The 25,169-nt window shown below is 48.8% G+C and overlaps 2 protein-coding genes across 7 annotated transcripts in view; one reads left to right on the top strand and one right to left on the bottom strand.

The window, feature by feature from the left end:
• The window catches only part of LOC147033531 (E3 ubiquitin/ISG15 ligase TRIM25-like), a 472,162-nt gene that overhangs the window by 88,290 nt on the left and 358,703 nt on the right, over positions 1-25,169 (bottom strand). The gene's annotated exons all lie outside the window — the stretch shown is intronic.
• LOC147033536 (E3 ubiquitin-protein ligase TRIM39-like) overlaps positions 1-25,169 on the top strand; it is a 136,147-nt gene that overhangs the window by 26,771 nt on the left and 84,207 nt on the right. For all 3 annotated transcript variants that reach the window (XR_015051283.1, XM_085855065.1, XM_085855057.1), the window contains 2 exons: positions 17,388-17,410; positions 23,033-23,160. Coding sequence is in view for 2 of the 3 variants with exons in the window: in XM_085855065.1 (XP_085711191.1) it covers positions 17,388-17,410; positions 23,033-23,160 (151 nt within the window). In the remaining variant the exon portion in view is untranslated. The remainder of the gene's footprint in view (positions 1-17,387; positions 17,411-23,032; positions 23,161-25,169) is intronic.

The following is a 25,169-nucleotide window of genomic DNA, read 5'->3' as shown; positions in this document are numbered from 1 at the left end:
TCCTTTATTATACTTTAAACTATCCCCGGGGCTTTTCAACACGCCTGTCTCTTTCAACTATTGGTTCTAGAAACCATGATTCCCGTCGCTTGTGTTGGTGTCTCTTATAAATTTGGGCCTGGCCTTCAAATTTTCTCTCGTGCCCTTGCACAATTTCATGGCTGGGCAGCATGGCTCACTTGGCAGGGATTCCCTTCTGCCGAATTCGAGCTATGGCACCCCCGGGCAGCTGAGGCTGTCTCCGAGCCTACCTACTCCGTATGAACGCGGGGATTGCCCTTCCTGACTACTCCCCCATATATGCCCACATGACATTTCTGGTGCCCCGGGTCCTTTTCCGAGGGTCACCCGTGCCCATTTCACGATCCCGGTCGCTTGGACCCATGGCCTACTCTGGCCGACTTCTCCGTGCCTGGGGTGCCCTCCACTCAGGACTCTCCTTTCCCCCGCCACGCTCCCAGCCGGTCAATGGACTCCTCTTCTTCTTCTTCTTCTTTCGGCTGCTCCCGTTCGGGGTCGCCACAGCGGATCATCCATTATGATCCGCATAGTGATTTGGCACATGTTTTACGCCGGATGCCCTTCCTGACGCAACCCTGGTCGCCTCTTACGACACACAGGGATATGGTACACCTATTCTAACCGGGGCATACACCGGGCCCAGTACAACTGGTGCTCATTTCGCTGACCTCGGAAGGATGGCAGGCTGAGTCAACCCCCTGGTGTTTTCCACTTGGTTTATATATATTTATATATATATATATATATATATATATATATTTATATATATATTTATATATATATACACATTATATATATATATATATATATATATACATATACATACATATATTAATTCAGTGTCCCAACGGGGCTTGAACTCAGGACCTCTTGGGTCCCAAGCCACTGCCCTTACCACTGCGCCAACACCAGGCATAAAATGGACTCCTGCACCCTTCAAAAAGGTGTCGTGCCTTCTTCCAACACCAACAACAAAACGACCTCCTTTTGGTAAATTTAACTAACCCACGAACTAACATAACACTGACCCCGGGTTCCCTTGGGTGGGATTCACTCCTCCCCCAATCATTCATTCGCACCATGCATTCCACATTCACTCCATTCACACTTGGGCCCGCTGACCCACACTCATTCATCACACATTTTTCACTTTTCAATTCACATCAATACTGACACTCTACCGACGTTCCCCTAAGTACCTCGTGTTCCTCGTCATCCCTTATCCTAATGGATGTTCCTTTTAACTTAACTGCAAAGCTACGTCCCCACTACACATTCCACATCCTTTTTTTCTCCCAAAATCCATTTCTAAATCTAACCTAAATTCCCACTAACTGTTCCACGGGCCCCATGAGGAACTAATCATGCCTCATGAGGCCGGTCAAACTAATGCTAAACCCTTCCCACTAACTAATGCTCCTTTGCCCGGGCGAGGATGCTTACCCACATCCTGGCCGGGGTATTGTGTACTCAAAGCAAGGCTCGGCCATCTTTGCGTCGCCAGGGCGGCAGTTTACAGCTTGCACGTCCCTTCCATATGCGCGATAATTAAAAGCGTATCGTCGCCCTGTCGATCGCATCAACCGCTCGCCTTCGCAGTGTTCCCCAAGCGAGCCACGTGTTACTCACGTGGCTTTCGTGCCGATGATGTCACTCGCACACACACCCTGTGAGGCTTACCATGCACACGGGCCCGGCGGTGTTGCCGTCGGGACTCGCTCTGCACGCTCCGCAAACAGCACTCCTGGCGAGCAGCACGTCGGCCTCAGTACACGTGCTCACATGTGGCCACGTGCTTTCCAAATTCACAAAATCACCGCCATTTTAGCCGTGCACGTGCCGGTTACGTACCACGCATGAGACGTTTCAACGCCGGGTTGCGATCGCGCAGACATGCGCGCTTAAGGCCGCTCGCAACACACGGGATGACCCTTTCACCCCATGTCCCGCGGAGCCGGTGTGGTCACCAAGATAACTTTGTGCGGCCTACCAGGCTCGCCATTCCCGTCTCCCGTCTGAATCGGTCCATGTGCCATTTCCCTCATGCACTCGCACATGCCATGACACTCACACCACTCGCACACTCCAACACACACTCTGGGACAATCACGCTGGGGGTTTGGTTAGTTCAAGGGATCCCGAGGCCTCTGCCCCTCCCAAACTCGGCATGTACCCTTCCATACCATGCACCCGCTCGACCTCGCACAGCCCGACCGAACTCACCTGGTCGCAGTCCACTTCGAGGGAGCATACCGTCTCCCCCTGTTCCTGAGGGAGGTTATCCTGATGCTGGCGTTGAGTCATGAAACATTCCACGAGCTCAACCCCCTTGTCCCTCATTATCTCTACTTGTGTATGCTCCTCTCTTACTTTAATTAGTTCAATTTGTCCCCCTCTTTTGACTTCTGCGTTTCTGTCATTATTTCTAAATTCTGCATCTCCCCTTGTGTCTCTGTTAATTCCGTCATCCCTTTTAATTCCCATGTTTCTTTTACCTCGACCTCGCCCGTTTCCACCGCGGTCCGAACAACTGTTGCACTCCCCCCTGACTCAGTCGTTTCCCCACGTGCAGGCTCCATTTTCAAATCCGCCATTCTGTCTTTCATCTCCTCCAGACTTGCCTGCAGGTTTAACCCCATGCTCTGCATTTCCCCTCTCTGGGTTTGCATGTCCTCTCTCATCTCATCCATTCTCTGCGCATTCCGGTCCATTTTTTGCGCATTCGCTCCCATTTTGTCCTTCATTTCTTGCATATTTGCATCCATCTTGCTTTGCATTCCTTGCATCATCCGCATAATCTGCTCGATGCCCGATGGCTCTTGCGGAGCCAATCCACCACGATCGGTCGCGGACCCAACAGGGACCTGGGGGAAATTTTGGTGCAGGGGGCGCTCATATGCCGCCCCTCCCATGCCCATGACAACCTCTGTGTCCGATCGCGGGGGGGGGGGGGGGGGGTTGGTGTCTTCTTGCATGGAGGTGTCGTCCTGGACCATGGATTCCCCTAAGCTCAAATCTGAAACCACCTGCTCCAGCCCGTCTTGGCCCACCATGGCTCGTCCTGAAAATAAATTTGACGCTCTTAATTTGGAGGGAACGTGGGTTTGCTCCGCACACCCCTGATCCGAGTCCCGTTAATTTCTCTATGGAGGCGGAGGGGTCCGAATCGCGCTCCTGACACCAATTGTTGTGTTGCCGGGTTCGGTGGCGAGGACGACCGCCAGACGGAGCAGTTGGGCCGTCTCCCACCGAACACCGGAATTGAAGGTCGTAACCTTCGGATAACTCCGAAGGTCACGGGTCCCTTAGTGGACCGTGGACGCCAATATTTCGATGGCGTGGGGTATGGTTAATTGTCTAATTCCAATTTACCTAAGTACCCACGCCGTCTAACTACCGGGGAAGCCACACCCTCGGTCGACTTTGTCCGAACTGAGTCGCTATTACCTACTCGGATCCGGCGTAACCGAGCGGGAATTACCAAAGTCGCACCGGCCCAAATGACAATTTACGGCCCAATCGGCTTCCCTACTTCTCAAGCCCGAACCATACTGGGTCAATGGAAGAAAGCACAGACAACGAACTGGAACATTTAACAGTTATTTATTTACAATTGTAAGGGGGAGGGAAACACAGAGCAGACTTAACCACAAATATGATGTTGGCAAATGTACAAAGGCAATCAATTAAACGATTTCCACTAAACAGACTGGCCACAGACAGAAACACACACCCAAAAAGAAATGGACCTCGTGGGTCTTTATTCGGCCCTTCAGCTCGGGATGGAAGGCGAGCTGAGGGTCAGAGTCTGGCCGGGTACCTGGCCACCTCGTGCATTTTTATATGCAAGTCGGAGTCCATGGATGGGAACGGGGATCCCCGGCTCGAACGCTCCAACACAACCCACCACGTTGGGACTTGAACCCACGACCCAGAATCCAACGAGCCCACAATCCTGGCTGCCACGAATGACGATCGACGACACGAGCACCACGGAAAACCTCCGCCACGACCACCACCACCACGAGCACAAACTCGACCACCGACCACCAAGGTACCCCGAAAAAAACCTCAGACCAGACCAGACACACGACCCTGAATACAGCTCGCGATCCTTCTTATCCCTTCCCCGGGTGGGTCAAGGGATCCGCTCTGAGGTAACTCGCCTCCGGATTGGTTGGGGGCGTCGGGCGATCGGTGTCCTCCCTTCATTGGATGAGGTGAACATTCCATCTGGCTAGGGCGGAGTTGGCCCTGAGGTGATGTCACCCATGATTGGACGAGGGGAACATTCCATCTTGGTGGGGCTGAGTCGGCCCTGAGGTGATCTCACCCCGCCTATGTCCGTGGCCTCGAATACGTGCGTAATGGTGCCGTGGTGTGAAGTGAAGGTTGGGCGGGTGGATCGCTTGTTCGCCCGCAGAGTGGGAGGAGGAGTGGTGTGAGGGGTTGGATTTAAAGATGTAAAAAAACCTGACTTGAAAAGAAACCCGCAGCGCACACATCAAATTAACCCATTAGACATAAGGGAGAAATTCTGACTATCCACATATACTGTACTTAACGAAATTACGAAACTTTGGGTAAACTGTATGTGTGAATGCGAATGATTTCCAGATTCGTAACAATATATATATATATATATATATATATATATATATATATATATATATATATATATATATATATATATATATATATATATATATATATATATATATATATATATATATATATATATATATATATATGTGCATATGTGGAGGCACTGTATATGTCCCAAGCAAGTGATCATTGTTCTTACTAACATCCTTGCACTGCAGGTTCAGGGAAAGGATAAATCTTGTTTGTTATTTCTGCACTGTCAAAGAGATTGCTTTGCCAGCCAAAAGGACTGCTTTGTTTAAACAGCTGGCCTTGTTGACAACTCAGGAAATAACATGAGCTGAGTTTCCCAGCACTTACTGGGGTGACCTTTCTTTTGTAAGATAATGAGAGGAAGAGAGACCTTGCTATTTCAAGATAATTAAAGGGAGCTGCAAGACAATGAAAGGAAAAGAACTGATTCTTTACTTTTTTTTTATCAACAATACAAGTTTGAAGGAAGTTAATGAAGGACACAAGATAAATCATGTTGACTGGCAGTCATGCAAGGGTCAGAGTAAAATTGTATATAAGGCAGAGCTGAACTGAGCTTGGCAGAGCTGGGCTGGACTGACAACTGTGTGTCCCGAGTCTCTCTCTCCATATGCGCATTTGCTTTTGGTGTGCAATAAACTCTTCTCTACCAAGATCGGTGTGGACAGAACTTGATCTCAATCAGTGCGGACTTCACCTGATCTCAGTGTGTGTGTGTGTGTGTGTGTGTGTGTGTGTGTGTGTGTGTGTGTGTGTGTGTGTGTGTGTGTGTGTGTGAGTGCGCGCGCGTGCACACACACGTATATATATATATATATATATATATATATATATATATATATATATATATATATATATATATATATATATATATATATATTGTTACGGTTTTCGCGCCCGCCGGCGTGCGACGGCCACGTAACTCGAATCGCGGCACGTCGCCCACCGGACGGACAATCCAGTCGTGACCCTCTCGGACTAACGCCGGGAACCAGTCACGGGTGGACCTTCGCTCTCAGCGCGATCGAGCCAATCAGCCCCCGCGTGGGATAGGGTTGCTCGGCAAATTCGAACTACCTAAGTACCCACGCGGAGGGTAGACCGGGCGATCGCTCCTCGCCGCAGGTCGACTTCGGACACGGGCCACTTAAGCGACCCGTTCCGTACTATCAGAATAACCGGCGGTGTTATCGTCGACCTCGACGGATCGATTAATTATCGGCGTATTCAGCCCACAACCAACCCTTTACGTGAAGCAAGATGGGGGTTCAATGGGGAAAAAGACGGCTTAAGCGGGAAACAGTTCAACAATAAAGCACATTTATTCTCGGCACACGGGAAAGCACACAAATACAATTCCACCAAATGCACACAAAAAGAAAACACAATTCCATTTACACAAAAAGCAAATATAAAAGTGAAAACACAGTGCAGAGCTAATACCGACTACCGAGCACACGGCAACACTTATACAATTCTACTTCACAGACGGCGCCGACAACACATACCCAAAACCAAGGAAAAGAAATACCCTCAAGAATGAGGTAGGCCTGGGGCCGAGACCTGGTCGGGCCTACCCGTCTGGTGATGAGACGCGGAGCGGCGATGGGCCCGCAACCCGCGGGCCTCGTGGACAGTGCCTGGCAGGGGGGTGGGAACGGGGCCCCCTTGGTCGCACTATCTCAGCGCGGGGGGAAACAGGAGGGGGTTGCTGATGCTCGGGGTATAGAGGATCTTTATTATGTGCGACGAGCGTCTCCACCTCGGCCAGGTCGCGCTGCCGGCCCCCCTCGGGCGCGCGCAGCTCCTTGCACGACGCGAGCACCCTTCGTCCGACTCCCCGCCTCTCCACAGCTCGTCCCCTCCGTTCCGACTCCAACGCACACGACGAGCAGCTCCACCGCCCGCGAAGTCTTGACTCTCTGTTCCGACTCCTTCGCCTCGTTCCGACTCCTTCGCCTCCGTTCTGCTGACTCTTTCGCTCCGACTTTTACGACTCCTTTGACTGACGAACACCGTCCTTTTATCCCCCCGTAACTTCGCGTTTGACCCCCTCCCTTTGACCGTTCAACTCGCTCGCCATTGGCCCGAGAAAAAGTGGGCGTGAAGGCTTTTGATCCACAAATTTGCATATATCGATCGCCCTGGGGGGCGGGCCAGTCGCCCTCGCTCACCGATTGGACGGCAAAAAGTGGGCGTGTGTCGTTTGGGTCCGTTTTTGAAGCAGAAAATCCGTGATTTTGTACACGCTGTTCAACGTGCGCCCTACACGAGTCCAGCATCGGTGCCCATGAGTGGCGCGAGATGACGGTGATGCGATGGTGGCGAGTTGTGACGGTAAAGGTCATGGCGGTTGTGGTGAAGCGGCGTTGTGGTTGGTGGTTGTTGTTGTGGTTGTGATGGTGGCGATTGGTCCAAAATAAAGATAGTAAAAGAAAAACGGCTATCCTGAAGAGTCGCAGCACGTATAAATGACATGTATTCCCACTAGACAACGGGTTTGGGCCTAACTACACATGCACTTACCGAGATACCTCACCTAAGGGACCTGAATGGTGGTTTGCGAATCTGGTAACCACAACACTACCCCCTTCCTTTTTACAGACTCGTCCCAGGTCGTCGTCAAATTTTCGTGTGCCATCATGTGTAGTTTCCCCTAGTACATTTTACCTACGGATCCCTGAGTGCGACATTCATGGTATTCGTGTCCCCAAAATAAATAACCTGAGGGCTGCGTAACTACCTAAACAAACTCACTCACACGGACGACTTAAATAAAATTGCCGGCGCTAAGACATACATGCCGGGGGCGCACTCATATGTACAGTACATCTTAACCTTAACTTACAAATTTTACACTAAACCATGGCCCAGGATCATCGAACTCTGCAAAAAGAAAGCAGTTCGCAGGGAGCCAGGCTGCCCACATGCAGTCTCTGACTCAAACAATGCAGGTGACGGAACGTGGCTGGCTGCTCACACGCAGTCCAAGGCCTTCCCTTTCGAACTGAACGCAGTGAACCACAACGGTGCTTGGGCTGCACAACGCAGTCTCCGTGCCAGCTCACGTGGCACACGCAATGAGCACAACGAATGGATGCATGAATGGATGGACGCAAACACGGTGCACGGGCCGCCACTGCAGGCCCGTGTTGTAGCTGCCAACAGGGCAGTTCTCGCAGCTTGCAAACTGTTGCCTTGATCCTGGCGCACATGGAAATGAACAGGGGGGGCAAAGCAAAAATTGAACGGGGCTGGTTAACAGGGGCAGTGGGCATGGCATGGCAAAGGCAGCAGGCAAACACAGCCCGCAGAAGAAGGCCGCTGCAGGCAAACACAGCCGGCAGATGAACTGGCCGGCACAGGCCTTGAAGAAAAAAACAGCCAGCCGGCAGATGAAGTGGGCCGGCACAGGCCTTGCAGCACAGCAGCTGCAGACGATCCAGCCGGCACAGACCTTGCAGCAAAATAACAGCTGCCGATGAAGTTGGCCGGCCTCCGCCTTGAAGCAAAACACGGCCAGCCGATGAAGTTGGCCAGCTCTTGCCGTTTAGTGGAGGTTGGTGGAGGGAGTGCGGTGGTGCTGGCCACTTGGAAGGCGGGCTCGGACCTACCTACCTGTCTCCCTCCCACCTATCGCCTTTGCCTGTCACTGTACATACCCACTCCCTTAATTTGTCAAACCCCAATTTAGCCCCAACTTATTTTTTTATTGTTTTTATTTTTACTTCCCCACTATAAATCGTCCCTAACCCCCTTTATCGTCCTTGTTCGGCTAACCTATCCTGTCACCCTAGCCTACTCCCAACCCCTACGTTCCCTTCCCGGAGGGGAACAAGGGAGAGCTAACGTCCTGTGTCGAGGCCCAACGAAGCCTCAGAATGGCCTCCCCAGAGTTCGGCGATCTTAACACCAAGTGGGTCCAGCGGCCCACAACGACAGCGAGGGGATGGATGGTGCGGAGGGGTACATCTCCTAATCTATCCTAACCATTTAACTGTTAAACTACCCCGGGGCTTTCAACAAGCGCCTCTCGCTTAAACTATTGGTTCTAACAACCCAGATTCCCGTCGCCTGTGTTGGTGTCCTTACAATTTCGGGCCTCGCCCCCCAATTTTCTCTCCGTGCCCTCACACGGTCTCCTGGCTGGGACACGTGGCTCTCTCTGGCAGGCACGACCCTCTGCCGATTCTCCCGCTATGGCACCCCCGGGCACTACACTGCCTCCGAGCCTACCAGCTCCCTAACACCGGGGAGTGCCCCCCATGGCACCTCCCCTGAAACGCACACGTGGCAGGCCGGCCTCCCGGGCCCCTTTCCGAGGGTCACCCATGCCCACAACACTGCCCACGCGGCCTAATGGCGCCCGGGCCCCCGCGCCAGGCAGGCGCGCCCGTGCCCACTACTCTATCCCGGCCCCCCATGGGCCCATGGCCTACCGCGGCCGACTAGCCTGGTGCCCGGGGTACCCACTCAGCGATACTCACCTTTCGCAGCCACGCTCCCAAGCCCGTCAACAGGGCTCCTGCACCCCTCCAAATGGGTCTCGAGCCTACTTTCCCACCAACAACAAAACGACCTCCATTTTTCAATTTGACTAACCCAGCTAACTCACTCTACACTGACCCCGGGGTCCCTTGGGCGGGAGTCACTCCTCCCCCCCATCACTCATCGCACCATGCATTCCCCATTCACTCCACACACACAGACCCGCTGGCCTCACTCACTCACCAAGTACTCACCTCACAACTCACCAACTCTTCAACACACACCGCTGAACTCTGCCATCCTCCTAACTACCTCCCCTAACTAACTCGTGCTCCCACGTCGTCCCTTAAGCTATAGCACGTTCCATTTAACCTACGTAGCTAAACTACGTCCCCTCTACACACTCACAGTCTGTCACTGTCTCCGAAATAATCCCATTTTATTTCCCAACCTAAATCTGGCTACAATCCCTCTAACTAATCCATTCCACGGACTCCATGAGGACTTACCCCTGCCCCATGAAGTCGGTCTAACTAAGCTAACCCTTCCCCCTAACTAGTTTCCATCCTGTGCCCAGGGTCAAGGGGGTCTTTCACCCCTTGCCCAGGAATCCTTTGCACCCGAAAGTGAGGCTTTCTTTTTTTTTTTTTCCCATGCGCAGTACCTGCGCGGCAACTCGCGCTCTTTGCACCTTGCAACTGCCCGTGACGTCATGCAGCTGCACGTGTTCCTCGTCCCTCCTTGGACGGGACCATCCGGCAGAGATACCCCTCCTGCCGGATTCCAACCCCACGTGCAGCCATGACGTCACCGTGCGCATATAAAAAAAAACACAAGCCACACGTCTCGAGGGGTTCCCCACGCGAACACATGTGCTTTGCCCGTTGGAGCTTAACACACACGATCGCGTGGAGAACCCGTCCGGTCCAAATCCATTTACCTGCCTAAACTTTGTCCGTCCGCGGGATCGGCAAATCCACCGCGTGCGTTTCCGGACCGGGACTTCACTCTCGCAAGCGAGCACGTGGCGGTCTCGTGCGTTGCACAGCACGAACCGCGTGCTCACTGCTGGGTGAACCCGGCACGGTCCCCGAAACAGCTACAACCGCTACTCGGCTTTCTTTACTCACATGTCGCCGTCGTCGCCTCCATTCCACACACGCATACCTGCGTGTTACGACGCACACAGTCCACACCATTAAACTCACACCGGGAGACGCGGCTGCGTGCTCCCGCATGCCAACCGACATCTCCCTCTCATACCGCTCTCTCACACACACGGTCTCCCTGGCACACAGCGACCTTGCACACGGCCGTTCACTCACGCGTGCCTCACTACTCTCACAAACCATACTACTCACACGTGGTGCTCCATTCACTCGCGCGGGGGCACTCACCCGCGGTGCCTCACCCACACACGCGAGGGCACTCAACCGCTGTGCCTCATCCACACACCGTCCCTCACTCATACACGCGGGGGCACTCATACACGGTGCCTCATCCACACACGCGGGGGCACTCAACCGCGGTGTCTCATCCATACTCCATGCCTCACTCATACACGCGGGGGCACTTAACCGCAGTGCCTCATCCACACACGCGGGGGAACTCACCCGCGGTTCCTCACTCATACTGGCCGTTTCACTCACACACACGGCCTCTTCCACACACGGTTCCTCATCCAAACACGGCGTGCTGGGAAGCACGCACTCTGGCACCATCGCCACCACACCACTCACACACGGGGTCGCTTCCACACACGGTGCCGCACTCACACCTTGCACCACACACACAGGGACAACCACACTGGGGATTCGTGTCCCCACAAGGGTCTCCGGGGCCTCTATACCCCCCAAGCTCTCCGTGCACCTGTCCACAGCACTCGTCCCCTCAACCTCGCAAAGCACGACCGAACTCACCTGGTCGTGACTCGCCTCAAGGGGGCATACTCCCTCCCCTTGTTCCTGGAGGAGGTCATCCAGCTGCTCGCACCGGGTCCCCACACAGTCCGCGAGCTCACCCTCACTATCCTCCACTACCTCCGTGTGTGTGTGTACGTCTCTAGCCTTGTCATTATCATGCAGTCTCTCTATTTTTTCTGTCTCCCGTGTCTCTATACATTTATAAGTTTCTGTTGTCCCCTCCTGTCTATTAGTCTCCGCTTCTTTCTGGCGTCTTTCCCTTATCTTTATGTAGGTCAACCTTGCTTTCTCTTTAAGTCGCTCCCGTCCTTCCCTGTTTTTCACTCCTTGCTCTTTCACGATCTCCGCGTACCTCATCCTTGCTTTCCGTATTAATTGTTCTTTTCTCTCCCTCCCAATTACTTTCACCTCGTCTCTTGTCTCCCGAATTACTTTTTCCTTACCCGCCTCCACCGCGGGCCTGTCAGCCGTTGTACCCCCTTCCAGCTCGTTTGTTCCGACACGTGGAGTCGCCATTTTAAGTTCCCTGCTCACGGCCTTCATGCCCGCCTGCAGGCATCGGCCCATGTTCTGCGTCTCACCCCGTAGTTCTTTCATTTCTTTTTTTATTTGCTGTGTATTCGCATCCATCGTCGTTTTCACTTCATTCATATTCGCATCCATCTTTTCGTTCATGCCTTTCATTTCCGCATTCATTTGTGCCAGCATGGTGAATAGCTGGGCCATGTCGGGTGCGCTTGAGTGAGCCATTTCGGCAGGGGTTGGGGAAGGGTCTTGGTGGAGAGGGGGGGGGAGGTGTCATACACCGCGGCCGCTGCCGCACCCACCTCAGGCCCTGGGTTCAGTTGGGCGAGTCCGTGTTCCTGCACAATCAACATTTCCTGCTCGGGGATTCCATCCTGGACCATGGACTCTACATTATTACACATATCCATTTCTAATACCCCCGGCTCCCGCTCGCCTTGAGACGCCATCTTGCTTCTCGTGAAGGGTTAATTTGCTCGCTCGTAATTTGGAGGGAATCGGGGGTCGCTTCTCTCACCCCTGGACCGATTCCCGTAAATTTAGCCGGAGACAGGAGAGCCCGTTTTCCTGTTCTCCGATACCAGTGCCGCGAGGAGGGCGATGGATTTGTATCGCACGACCTGACACCAGTGTTACGGTTTTCGCGCCCGCCGGCGTGCGACGGCCACGTAACTCGAATCGCGGCACGTCGCCCACCGGACGGACAATCCAGTCGTGACCCTCTCGGACTAACGCCGGGAACCAGTCACGGGTGGACCTTTCGGTCTCACCGCGATCGAGCCAATCAGCCCCCGCGTGGGATAGGGTTGCTCGCCAAATTCGAACTACCTAAGTACCCACGCGGAGGGTAGACCGGGCGATCGCACCTCGCCGCAGGTCGACTTCGGACACGGGCCACTTAAGCGACCCGTTCCGTACTATCAGAATAACCGAGCGGTGTTATCGTCGACCTCGACGGATCGATTAATTATCGGGCGTATTCAGCCCACAACCAACCCTTTACGTGAAGCAAGATGGGGGTTCAATGGGGAAAAAGACGAAGCGAAGCGGGAAACAGTTCAACAATAAAGCACATTTATTCTCGGCACACGGGAAAGCACACAAATACAATTCCACCAAATGCACACAAAAAAGAAAACACAATTCCATTTACACAAAAAGCAAATATAAAAGTGAAAACACAGTGCAGAGCTAATACCGACTACCGAGCACACGGCAACACTTATACAATTCTACTTCACAGACGGCGCCGACAACACATACCCAAAACCAAGGAAAAGAAATACCCTCAAGAATGAGGTAGGCCTGGGGCCGAGACCTGGTCGGGCCTACCCGTCTGGTGATGAGACGCGGAGCGGCGATGGCCCCGCAACCCGCGGGCCTCGTGGACAGTGCCTGGCAGGGGGTGGGAACGGGGCCCCCTTGGTCGCACTATCTCAGCGCCGGGGGAAACAGGAGGGGGTTGCTGATGCTCGGGGTATAGAGGATCTTTATTATGTGCGACGAGCGTCTCCACCTCGGCCAGGTCGCGCTGCCGGCCTCCCTCGGGCGCGCAGCTCCTTGCACGACGCGAGCACCCTTCGTCCGACTCGCCGCCTCTCCACAGCTCGTCCCCTCCGTTCCGACTCCAACGCACACGACGAGCAGCTCCACCGCCCGCGAAGTCTTGACTCTCTGTTCCGACTCCTTCGCCTCGTTCCGACTCCTTCGCCTCCGTTCTGCTGACTCTTTCGCTCCGACTTTTTCGACTCCTTTGACTGACGAACACCGTCCTTTATCCCCCCCCGTACCTTCGCCTTTGCCTCCCTCCCTTTGACCTTTCAACTCGCTCCCCATTGGCCCGAGAAAAAGTGGGCGTGAAGGCTTTTTGATCCACAAATTTGCATATATCGATCGCCCTGGGGGCGGGGCCAATTCGCCCCTCGCTCACCGATTGGACGGCAAAAAGTGGGCGTGTGTCGTTTTGGATCCGTTTTTGAAGCAGAAAATCCGTGATTTTGTACACGCTGTTCAACGTGCGCCCTACACGAGTCCAGCATCGGTGCCCATGAGTGGCGCGAGATGACGGTGATGCGATGGTGGCGAGTTGTGATGGTAAAGGTCATGGCGGTTGTGGTGAAGCGGCGTTGTGGTTGGTGGTTGTTGTTGTGGTTGTGATGGTGGCGATTGGTCCAAAATAAAGATAGTAAAAGAAAAACGGCTATCCTGAAGAGTCGCAGCACGTATAAATGACATGTATTCCCACTAGACAACGGGTTTGGGCCTAACTACACATGCACTTACCGAGATACCTCACCTAAGGGACCTGAATGGTGGTTTGCGAATCTGGTAACCACAACAATATATATATATATATATATATATATATAATGTGTATATATATATATATATATATATATATATATATATATATATATATATATATATATATATATAATGTGTATATATATATATATATATATATATATATACATACATATGAAGACCACAAGGGGAAAACCGGTGATGTCACTTCTTATAAATTTCAGGGTTATTGCACCTGCCAATAGTTGGCAACATGAGGTTTCCTCTCACAATATTACGTTAACAAATAACCAGGGGTGTCACATAATTTATATGGTATAAAGTTTAGCCATGCAATGAAAAAACAAGTGTTATCAAAGCTGAACAAATAGAAACCCCGAGTTGTCAGTACTTTACTCCTGGTTATCTCCCTTTCATTCATGTTAACTGTTCCACCATAATATTCAGAGTTGAGAAACTAAAAAATGAAAGGTTGTAAAACTTTCACAGCATAAACTCTGAGCACTACAATAACCTATTTGGTTATATCATGGATCTATTATTTTTGATCACAGGTTTTGTGTTCTGCAAAGTATTAAAATTAAAGTTTTCATTCAGATATGATTGGCTTTCTGCGTCATTCATGTTAACTGTTCCATCATAATATTCAGAGTTGAGAAACTAAGTTATAAAAGGTTGTAAAACTAACACAGCATAAACTCTGAGTATAACAATGGCCTATTTGGTTATATCATGGGCTCCGTAGTTGGTGCATATCGTGGTTCAAGCCTGGTCAAACCTTTATTGTGACTTTTATGGGACCCATGCCGTGGCTTAATGGTTAGCGCGTCTGAGTACCCATCCTCATTCGATGTACCCACCGCCCAATCAACCTGCTTAGGTATTTGAGGGAGTCACATGAGGTGACCGGCTATCGCAGGGGTGGTTTATCCTTAGTTTCCTCCCGGTTTTCCATCATATTAAGTAGTACGGAGTAAGAAATGGAGAATCCGTCGTCATATAAGCGAAATACCCTTGAGCATGGCGTTGAACACCAATCAAACAAAAAAACAATGACCGTTTAATGTTGAAAAAAATAATCTGTGATCACCAAAGTCATGTAATGTATGCGAATAACCAACAAGCATGAATTTGCTACACATCATGGGTTAAAATTGCATGGCAATTATTAAACAAGGGAATAACCAGTGATGTCAGTTTGCAACATTGATTCGTTCTTTGCTCTTAAATTAAATAACACAGAAGCTTGGCAAATGCTACATGCTTAATTTGATCGGCCAATGATCACTCTTCCTTTTACTGGAAAAGAAATCTATATGACAGTTATTAAACAGTCCACCAAAGTCTTGAAACTTTGTTTTTCAGTTTCTTCAAAATTGACTTATCCTGACATCTCTGGTTTTCCCCTTGTGAAAATATATATATATATATATATATATATATATATATATATATATATATATATATATATATATATATATATATATATATATATATATATATATATATATTGTTGTGGTTACCAAATTCGCAAACCACCATTCAGGTCCCTTAGGTGAGATATCTCGGTAAGTACATGTGTAGTTAGGCCCAAACCCGTTGTCTAGTGGGAATACATGTCATTTATGCGTGCTGCGACTCTTCAGGATAGCCGTTTTTCTTTTGCTATCTTTATTTTGGACCAACCGCCATTGTTACCACCACCAGTCACAACATCAACCACCAACCACAACGCCGCTTCACCACAACCGCCACGACCTTCCCGTCACACCTCGCAACCGTCGCATCGCCACCGTTCTTGCGCCGCCTGTGGGTACCGGTGTTGGACTCGTGCAGGGCGCGCGCCGAACAGCGTGTACAAAATCACGGATTTTGTGCTTCAAAAACGGATCAAAAACGACACACGCCCACTTTTTGCCGTCCAATCGGTGAGCGAGGGGCGATTTGGCCCCGCCTCCAGGGCGTTGGAGGACGATCGATATATGCAAATTTATGGATCAAAAAGCATTCACGCCCACTTTTTCTCGGGCCAATGGGGAGCGAGGTGAAAGGTCGAAGGCAGAGGGTCAAAGCTGAGAGAGCGAAGCCACGGGGCTTATAAAAGCGACCGCCTTCGTCAGTCCAGTGAGTAGTAGAGTCGAGAGGGAGATGAGAGAGTTAAGACTTCGCGGGCGGTGGAGTTGGCAAGAAGGAGCTGGTCGTCGTGTGCGTTGGAGTCGGAGCGGAGGGGACGGAGCTGTGGAGAGGCGGCGAGGGCAGACGAGGGGGTGCTCGCGTCGTGCAGGGAGCTGCACCCCAGGGAGGCCGACAGCGCGACCTGGCCGAGGTGGAGACGCTCGTCGCGGGACTCGAGGCAGAATAGAAATCCTCTATACCCCGAGCATCAGCAACCCCCTCCTGTTTCCCCCCGCGCTGAGATAGTGCGACCAAGGGGGCCCCTTTCCCACCCCCTACCAGACACTGTCCGCGAGGCCCGCGGAGTTGAGGCACCATCGCCGCTCCGCGTCTCATCACCAGACGGGTAGGCCCGACCCGGTCTCGGCCTCAGGCCCGCCTCATCCTTGAGGGTATTCTTTCCTTGGTTTTGGGTATGTGTTGTCGGCGCCGTCTGTGAAGTAAAATTGTATAAGTGTTGCCGTGTGCTCGTGTAATCGGTATTAGATCTGCATTGTCGCATTTGCTTTTTGTGTAAATTGCATTGTGTTTTTCTTTTCTGTGTGCTTTTGGTGGAATTGAATATGTGTGCTTTCCGTTCGTCGCGAATAAATGTGCTTTGTGTTGAACTGTTTCCCGCTTCGCTTCGTCATTTCCTTCATTGAATCCTCATCTTGCTTCACGTAAAGGGTTGGTAGTGGGCTGAATACGCCCGATAATTAATCGAACCGTCGAGGTCGACGATAACACCGCTCGGTTATCCCGATAGTACGGAACGGGTCGCTTAAGTGGCCCGTGTCCGAAGTCGACTTGCGGCGAGGTGCGATCGCCCGGTCTACCCTCCGCGTGGGTACTTAGGTAGGTCGAATTTGGCGAGCAACCCTATCCCACGCGGGGGCTGATTGGCTCGATCGCGGTGAGACCGAAAGGTCCACCCGTGACTGGTTCCCGGCGTTAGTCCGAGAGGGTCACGACTGGATTGTCCGTCCGGTGGGCGACGTGCCGCGATTCGAGTTACGTGGCCGTCAGCACGCCGGCGGGCGCGAATCCGTAACAATATATATGTATATATATATATATATATATATATATATATATATATATATATATATATATATATATATATATATATATATATATATATAACTTCTTGATTTTGTTTTTTGATGATCTTTAAAATCATAATTTTATTAAAAATGAAGTATATCATTGAACACTGTGTCAGGTGTCATGTTCGGTGATCTCTCTCGTATTTCATAAATAAAAAGAAATGTTCATTCATTCATTTATTCATTCAAATACCTTGATCTCATCCTTTGTTTTCTTCCATTTCAGGGTTCCAAGGACCTGCTAAAAAGGTTGGATTGTGTTGATATTTATCAACACGTTATCAGCACATCCTGATGTTTTTAACCCAATCATGCTTTAAACATTTGAAGATATTTATAATCCTCACCTTGTCGAGCTGTTTACACTTCACAAAAAAACATTCTCAAAAATGCCAAACTTGTTGGCTCCATCGTGATTTTATGTCCCACTTTATGTGAGTGTACCTGGAATAGTCACTGGAGCTCGAAGGAAAGAAAGGTTATTCTAATCTTCCCGTTTAAGCCCACATCCTATTTATATATTTATTTAACATGGAGATTATCCATAAAAGAGCTTTCACTTCTCCCTTCTCACAAAGCAGACGAGGCCGACTTCGCTCCTTCAAGGAGAAAGGTTTCCCCCCAGATTATTTCTGTTGTTGTTTTTTCATTTGCTTCATGTTGTGTTCATTTCTGTTCTTGTGAGTCCTGAATGTCTTGATATATTTGTTGTTTTTGTTGGTATACTGTCGAGGCTCATGGAGGAGTGAGAACAGAACTGACCCAGGATGAATAATAACAAAAGGAACAGAAGAAAGAGAGGGGAACACCAACAGCGAGGATGAGGGAACGGACACAGAGACGGACACAGATGCAGACACAATGAGAAATAATGGTGATGGGTGGATACAGGAGGTGAACAAGATGTTACTTATTCAGGTTACTCAGTTGTCCTCGTGTGTTTTTGACTCTTTTCCTCCCTTGATTTCCTTCCCCATTTCTGATCTATAAATGATCTATCCACCAACAACCCCCTTCTGATATAACTACCAAAATCAGGAATCACTGCTCACCTTCACTCTTTCATTCCTCTTTTTTTCCCACCTTTGGAATAAACTCCCTCACTCTGTTCAATCCCTTTCTTCCTTCCAGGCCTTCAAAACAGCTGTTCACCACCACTTATTATCACCCTCCCCCCCATGCAAATCCTTGATCTTTTCTACCGCCGTTAATCCATCCAATCCCACCTCCTTCAAATTCCCTGCTTTCCTTCCTGAAAGTCCCTGGAATGTCCATCTTGTATTCCCCATGTTCCCCACCCTTCCCTCTCCCTTCCACAGATCTCCTAATGTCTGTTCCCCACTGTTTTGTCCTTCCCACTCCCGCCCCTCTTGTCTCATGCCTCCCTTGCTGTGCATTGTGTGTAAGCTCTCACATGAGCCTCGACAAGGTATACATAATAAAAAAAAAGTTTTTGGTTGACTGAGGAAGGAGGGTCATTATAAATGCCCTTTTTATTATTGGTGGGACACAAACTTCATGAAGTTCCTTTAAATCTTTACAAACTCTGTTTTGTTAATTGTTTTTACTCCTCATGTTCTTGTTTCTTTCTCCAGATGTTAAATCACAATCTTTGTTTCCTTCTCACTTTCCTCTCTGTAAAGCTCCTTGACATTCCCTCTTCTGATAAAATCGTTTCTCAAGCAGCCATACCCCTCACTTCTTCAGTCTTCACCCCTCAACTCCTCATTCCTCATCCCACCACATTTTGTTCCCTCCCTTGTGATCCTCATTTGAGTTTATCTTGTTTTGTTCATTTCTCTATCTCTCCTTATCTTCGTTCTCTCCCATCCTTCTCACCTTAAAGCTATTTATTAAAGCTCTCAACACAGCATGAACGGCAAATTTAATTGGTCAAAATGATGGAAAATTACTTTCTTTTATTTTTTTTTTTAACGGAAATCGCCCCAAACAAGACAGAAAGCCGCTCTCGGTAAGGGGCTATATTGTCCAAGTCTTGCTAAACTGGAGGTTTTTGGAAGTGCCGACAAGGCGGTTTGTTCTCTACAGTTTTCAAAATATAAAACATTGAAATGAAGAAGTTCCTCGATCATAGACTGACATCTGTACACGGACAGAATGAACCAATTGCTTCATCCCACTTTGTGCTTCATGTGCGTTATGATAACCAAACGCTTTTCCCTCCTCTGAAGCCCAACTCATTCATTCCCACTGTCATTCTGCATGTGCTTGTCTATACAAGAACGGATGTTCTGTTTTTATTCATCTAGTCTACTTTTCTGATAGTTCTCTCCTCTCCTGTGCTCATCTTTCCATCATCCTTCACCACTTACTTCATTTTCTTTTCCATTCCCATTTCCATTCTTTCCCATTCTTCATTTTCCTAACCAACCTTCCTTGTCAGCTCCAAAACCGAAAATTTCCACAACAAGGAAATAAACATAGCAATGATTTGTGATGGACCTTCATTAACCCACTTTTCCATCCTGTCCAATATGTTTGTGATTCTGTGATGGACCTCAGATGACACAAACTGGAGTGATACTTACAAGTGCTGTCAACAATGAGTCATTTTGCCTTCTCTACTTACTGCGATCCTTTCTTGTACATTTCCCCACAGCTACCCCACATCCTCCCCAGCAGTCACACCCCTCCAATAAGCACTCCAACTCCTTGCCCCCCTCCTGCCATCATGCTCTCCTCCTCCTCCACTTCTCCAAACAGATGCTCCACCAACTCTCTCCCTTTCCGAATATGCCTAAGATCTATCTCTTCACCTCCTCCTTTCCTCATTTTGTGTGTTTCGAATATCAAAGGACTTTTTTTGTTCTTTACATAAGTGAGGCTCATGGATGAGCAAGGCAGAACTGATGGTGGGACAATCATCAACGGAATGAATTGATCAAGGCTTTTCGGGTGTAAATGAATATTCCTCTCTACTCACTTCTTCTACATACGCATTATATACTCAGTCCAAGAACATTCATGAAAGCCCTTCCTTCAAGAAACTACCCATAATTACGAGATTGTTCTCTATCTGAATGTCATGAGAAATTTCTCACCCTCATTACATGGCTCAACATCTGGAAACAGCCAGAAATTGGGGAACACTCGTGATCTTTTCACTCGACTGAAAATTTAACTACAATATTAATACTTGTCATCGTTTCACTTCAATCAACTCTTCCAATTAATGTCTCACCCAACAAACATTATTGAGTCTTAAAATATATACAATCCCTTCCATATGGAATCTTATGTTATCCTTGCACTGAACACAATACACTGCCTAATAGTACAAGACAAAGACATGAGTAGATAGTGTTCATTAACATGAATTACAAGGAGATTGATGGACAATGGACAAAGATGTGGTTTATTACATTTGAACTTGAAATCCCTGCATCTTGTTCCAGACCAGAAGCTCAGATGGAAACACTAACCAGTAAACAGTAACAAGCATTACTTCCGAGAATGATACTGTCCCACGACCCACCACAAACACATTGTTGGATCATTCTCACCCAGGTCTAGCCAACTGCAGACGGATGGTTTTCTATCCCCTCACTTCTGAACTTGCTCTTTCTTCTGTCCATCTCTCCTGTCAGGAAGTCGAGTCCAGGGCCAACTGACTCCCTGTGTGTGTTGCTTGCCTTGTGCTCTTCATCTTGTCTTTCAATAATGTCAGTCATCATTGGCTTAATCTTTCCAAAACGCACACCTCATTCTCTTCAACCCTCACTGACCCACTATTTCCATACTCTCCATAGTTTTTGCAAAAATGTTTTGCTAACATTTTGCTAACATTTGCTAACAAATGCAAAAATACACTCAATTCATTTTATACTGGGAAATACCCCCCCCCCCCCCCCGTCGCTTCACTGACAGGAACACTGAGATTGGGGGGGGGTGGGAGAGAGAAAACGAAGGGGGAAAGAGAGAGGAAATAGAGGGGGAAAGAGAGAGGAGGGAGAGTGAGGAGTGGGGGGTGGGGGGGGAGGAAAGGCAGACATGTGGTGGGGTGTTCATTACCATTCACACTGTCTCATCAAAATGATTCTGCATAGAACAACAATGAAGATGGACAAAAAAATGTCTTGTATCCATTTTCTACCGGTCATACTATATATAACACCGCCCAGACACGTCTGGAGACAAACTCCCGTCCGGACATAAACGCCACCCCGACACATGGAGTATGGAGATAACCACTGTCCAGACATGATGACCGTCCTGATATGGATAGAGAGAGAGAGAGAGAGAGAGAGAGAGAGAGAGAGAGAGAGAGAGAGAGAGAGAGAGAGAGAGAGAGAGAGAGAGAGAGAGAGAGAGAGAGAGAGAGAGATATAAATATATATATATATATATATATATATATATATATATATATATATATATATATATATATATATATGAGGGGTCAGGAAATTATCAGAGAGAATGTCATGCTTTGTGAACACCATACCACACCACACAAACACACACACAGATGATGCTTGCCCGATATCGGCAATTTTTCGGGATTTGACAGATTGGAGTCGGTGTGATTACCGACTACAGTACATGCTGTATAAAACCCAGAAATCTTGAGTAGCTTACACTGAAAACGACATCACATTTATATAGACGTTTCAGTGAGATGTTTGCAAGCATAAATCTTTATAAACAACTGTGTGTGACGGGTGGAAAAAAAAATTGGCTCGGTAATTTAGAAAATACGGCAAACGGCTCAGAAATTGGACGTCATCAAATATATTTTGCTTTGAAACTTGCAAAGAGAAACATATAACCTTTGTAAAACAAATCCAATAACCAAATGCTTTAGAAACAGACACTATGACAAAGGAAAACCTGATAGAACCTCCCTCCATAAGACACGGGATGAAACTGTGCCACCATTGCACCTGTAACAGGCATGGCATGTCCACACACCCGCGGAGAGTCCATACAGATCCAAGTCTACCCATATGGACCATGTCGGTGTGTGCTGTATACGTACCTCCACCTTGGAGTAACTGTTGAATGTACCTCCTGATCGGGATACAAACTGTACTGCTATCAACTGACACAAACTGCACTGTACAGCTCGGTAAGTGGCTTAAGCACTCAAGCAAGCACTCCAATGGAACGCCTGGCTTGGCAAGTGATTACCAATTGCCGTCGATACAACTATGCACCAGGAAATGCCCAGACAATGTCCGAATTGGAGAAATCAACACTTTTTCAGGAGTCGAAACTGCTGATGATTTCAAATGTGGAGCTTAACTTTTGCAATTCTGCTTAGTTAAAGAGATTCTCTCAGTCATTCATATGCGCAAATGAAATAAAGCCACAAGCACTGGCGTCTCCAGGCATTTATAAGTACTGCAATATACCCAGCGATTTGTAGCTATGATGAACAGACATTCAATAATATGAGTGAGGAAAGTGAAAACATCATACTTTATCATTAAGAAATTGTTGCGGCCTGTTCCAAGTCAAAGCATGGTTCAGCAGGCCAAAAAACATGGCAGCTTGAGACCCCAGACAGCAAGGTGGCCGAAGATCGTGAAAGATATAATTAAATAAGGCCATTAATGATCTTCAAATGGAGTGTTTTAATTAACCCAAACATCCAATTTTCACTCTTGCCCTTCCTTGGAGTTTTCTTCATCTGCATGCAAAGTTTCAGGCTGCTAGGTTTTATAGTTTTGGAGTTATGGAGGAGGACACACGTTGACACACACACACATTGCCTTTTAATAGTGGATTTTTAATTATTTACCACTCTTTTACAGATAACTTGTTTTGCTATGTAAAAAATGTATTATTGTAACAATATTCTCTCCTCCAAAAAATTGTTTAACTGATGTTTGTCCTTTTTATTCCAAGGCTCGAGACCATGTCAAACTATAAATCTGTGAAGATCACACCGCTCACTGTTCTGGACTTCTCGAAGGAGGAGAAGAATTTGGATATACTAATCAAGCTCAATATGAACTTCCTGGAGAAGATCCAGGGTGAGTGACACAAACTGGACATTTCCTCAAGAAGACAAAATGGGAACACAAAATGTGACACAAATATGGAAGGGAAACGGGAAGAGAAAAGTCGAGAAAGGAACAAGAGGCAATGTTTTTTTTTTGTTTGTTTGTTTGTTTTTTGTATACTAAATCATGGTTCAGGAAGAGTGATGTCACAGAGGACAAAAAACCAACATGGATTCAGTGGTGCAACAGGTGTACACAGCATGTGGATGTAACGAGAAAGGTTACCAACGAATAGGAAAAAAAAAAAAACTAAACATGGGAGGGCAGGAAATATCCTCACCTGAAAGCACAAGGCTTCAGTGAGGTGGGGTTCACAAGGGCAGAAATATTTGCAGGTAGTGATGGGTGGTGACACGATATGCTGGTATAACATGTATTTGATGTCCATGGATGGAAAATTTGGATTGAATCATCTTCGGAAAGCAGTTCCACAAATCAGATAAAGGAGTGGAAATTTGCAGAGAGTAGAGATATTGGGAGTTTGATCGGAAGGGTTGACTGTAAGAACGGGTTCATCCTCGATAAACTAGGGATGGTCAGAGGTCTAAGAGAGCAGAGGGATCAACACTGGAGGAAATGGGAAATAAGAGAGGGTCCACTACCTTCTGCAATGTGAGAGCAGCAGATCTTATGCTTTGGTCTTGTCATGCGCGATGACAATAATATTGTTGCGGGCCAGGGGTCTGGGTGCGAAGGCTACTGGGGTGGTGGAGGGGGTGGGGGGAAGCTATTTCGGCTCCCACCAGACTCCCCGGAATTGTAGGCTGTCACACACAGATAATTCCGTGACACGGCGGGTCGCTAACCGACCGTGAATGCCAATAACTCGACCCCGTGACCTCTGGTCTTCCGTCTATGGGTTATCCAGGTTACCTAATTAATCACGTGATCTAATTACCAGGGGACATGCCCTCGGTACGCCTTGTCCTAACCGGATCAGATGCAGCTGAGCAACACTGCCAAAGACGTCCGGCTAAAAGGAACGGATCGTTGGGGATAAAGTCCCGGCTAAGCTAGGATTTGGACCATGCTGGATCAAGGAAATAAAGACAAAAATGAGCAGGGAACATTTCTAATAATAATTTATATACAAGCAGGCGAGGAAAGATATGTGGCACAGTGAATAGTTTTATTGTTGTGTGTAACGCAGGGATGTAAAGAAATGTGAGCAGCGGCAATAATACAAGCAACTTACGAAAGCAGACACAGAACAGATTTAACCCAAAATAATTCTGCAATCTTAACTTAAACGAGGAAAGGCGCCATGACACACACACACACACACACACACACACACACACACACACACACACACACACACACACACACACACACACACACACACACTGAAGAGGAGTTAATGAAGAGAAAGGAGAGGAGATGAGGCTAACGGTCTCTCAGTACCTTGCACGATTACCCGAATGTGCCACCAATACGTTTTGGGGGGATGCTCTGCTGGGCGATACCTTCTTAAGAGCTGGCGCGTTGTCTCCACTCGTGCAGCCAAGCGTCAATCCAGAGAATGGTGGCGCGACCGTCAGGCGCGAAGGAGGGACTTTGGGTGGAGAAAGCGGAGTCGCAGGCGAATGGGTGGAGGTGGAGGAGGCGGAGTCAGCCGATGGTGACGACAGAAAGGCGGGTGTAGAAGGAGGAGTCAAGAGCGAGTTGGCGAAGACGGGCGGGGAGATCGATCCCAGGCCAGGCAGAGGACGGGACGAGCCGACCGCAGCGATGGGCAGGACGCCAAACTGGAACTATGGACAGCGTTGCGACCTGCCCTTTATAGGCCCCACAGTGCGGGGTGGGGGGGGGCACCCCGAAGCGATTTGTCGTCACCCAAATCGGGTGCTCTGATTGGCCCGAGCCCCTGCGCGGGCCAGTTGTGATGGCCGGAAGCGGTTCCACTCCACTTCCAGCAAGATGACCCCAAGCTTTGGGATCGTCTCGCTCCGAACTCCACGACATGAATTGCCTTGCCC

This window comes from Eptatretus burgeri, chromosome 2 (genome assembly GCF_056783735.1).
Source record: "Eptatretus burgeri isolate ZD-2024b chromosome 2, Ebu_testis_v1, whole genome shotgun sequence".
NCBI lineage: Eukaryota > Metazoa > Chordata > Myxini > Myxiniformes > Myxinidae > Eptatretus > Eptatretus burgeri.
The sequence above is the reverse complement of the archived record's forward strand: the minus strand, read 5'-3'. Positions and strand labels throughout refer to the sequence as shown.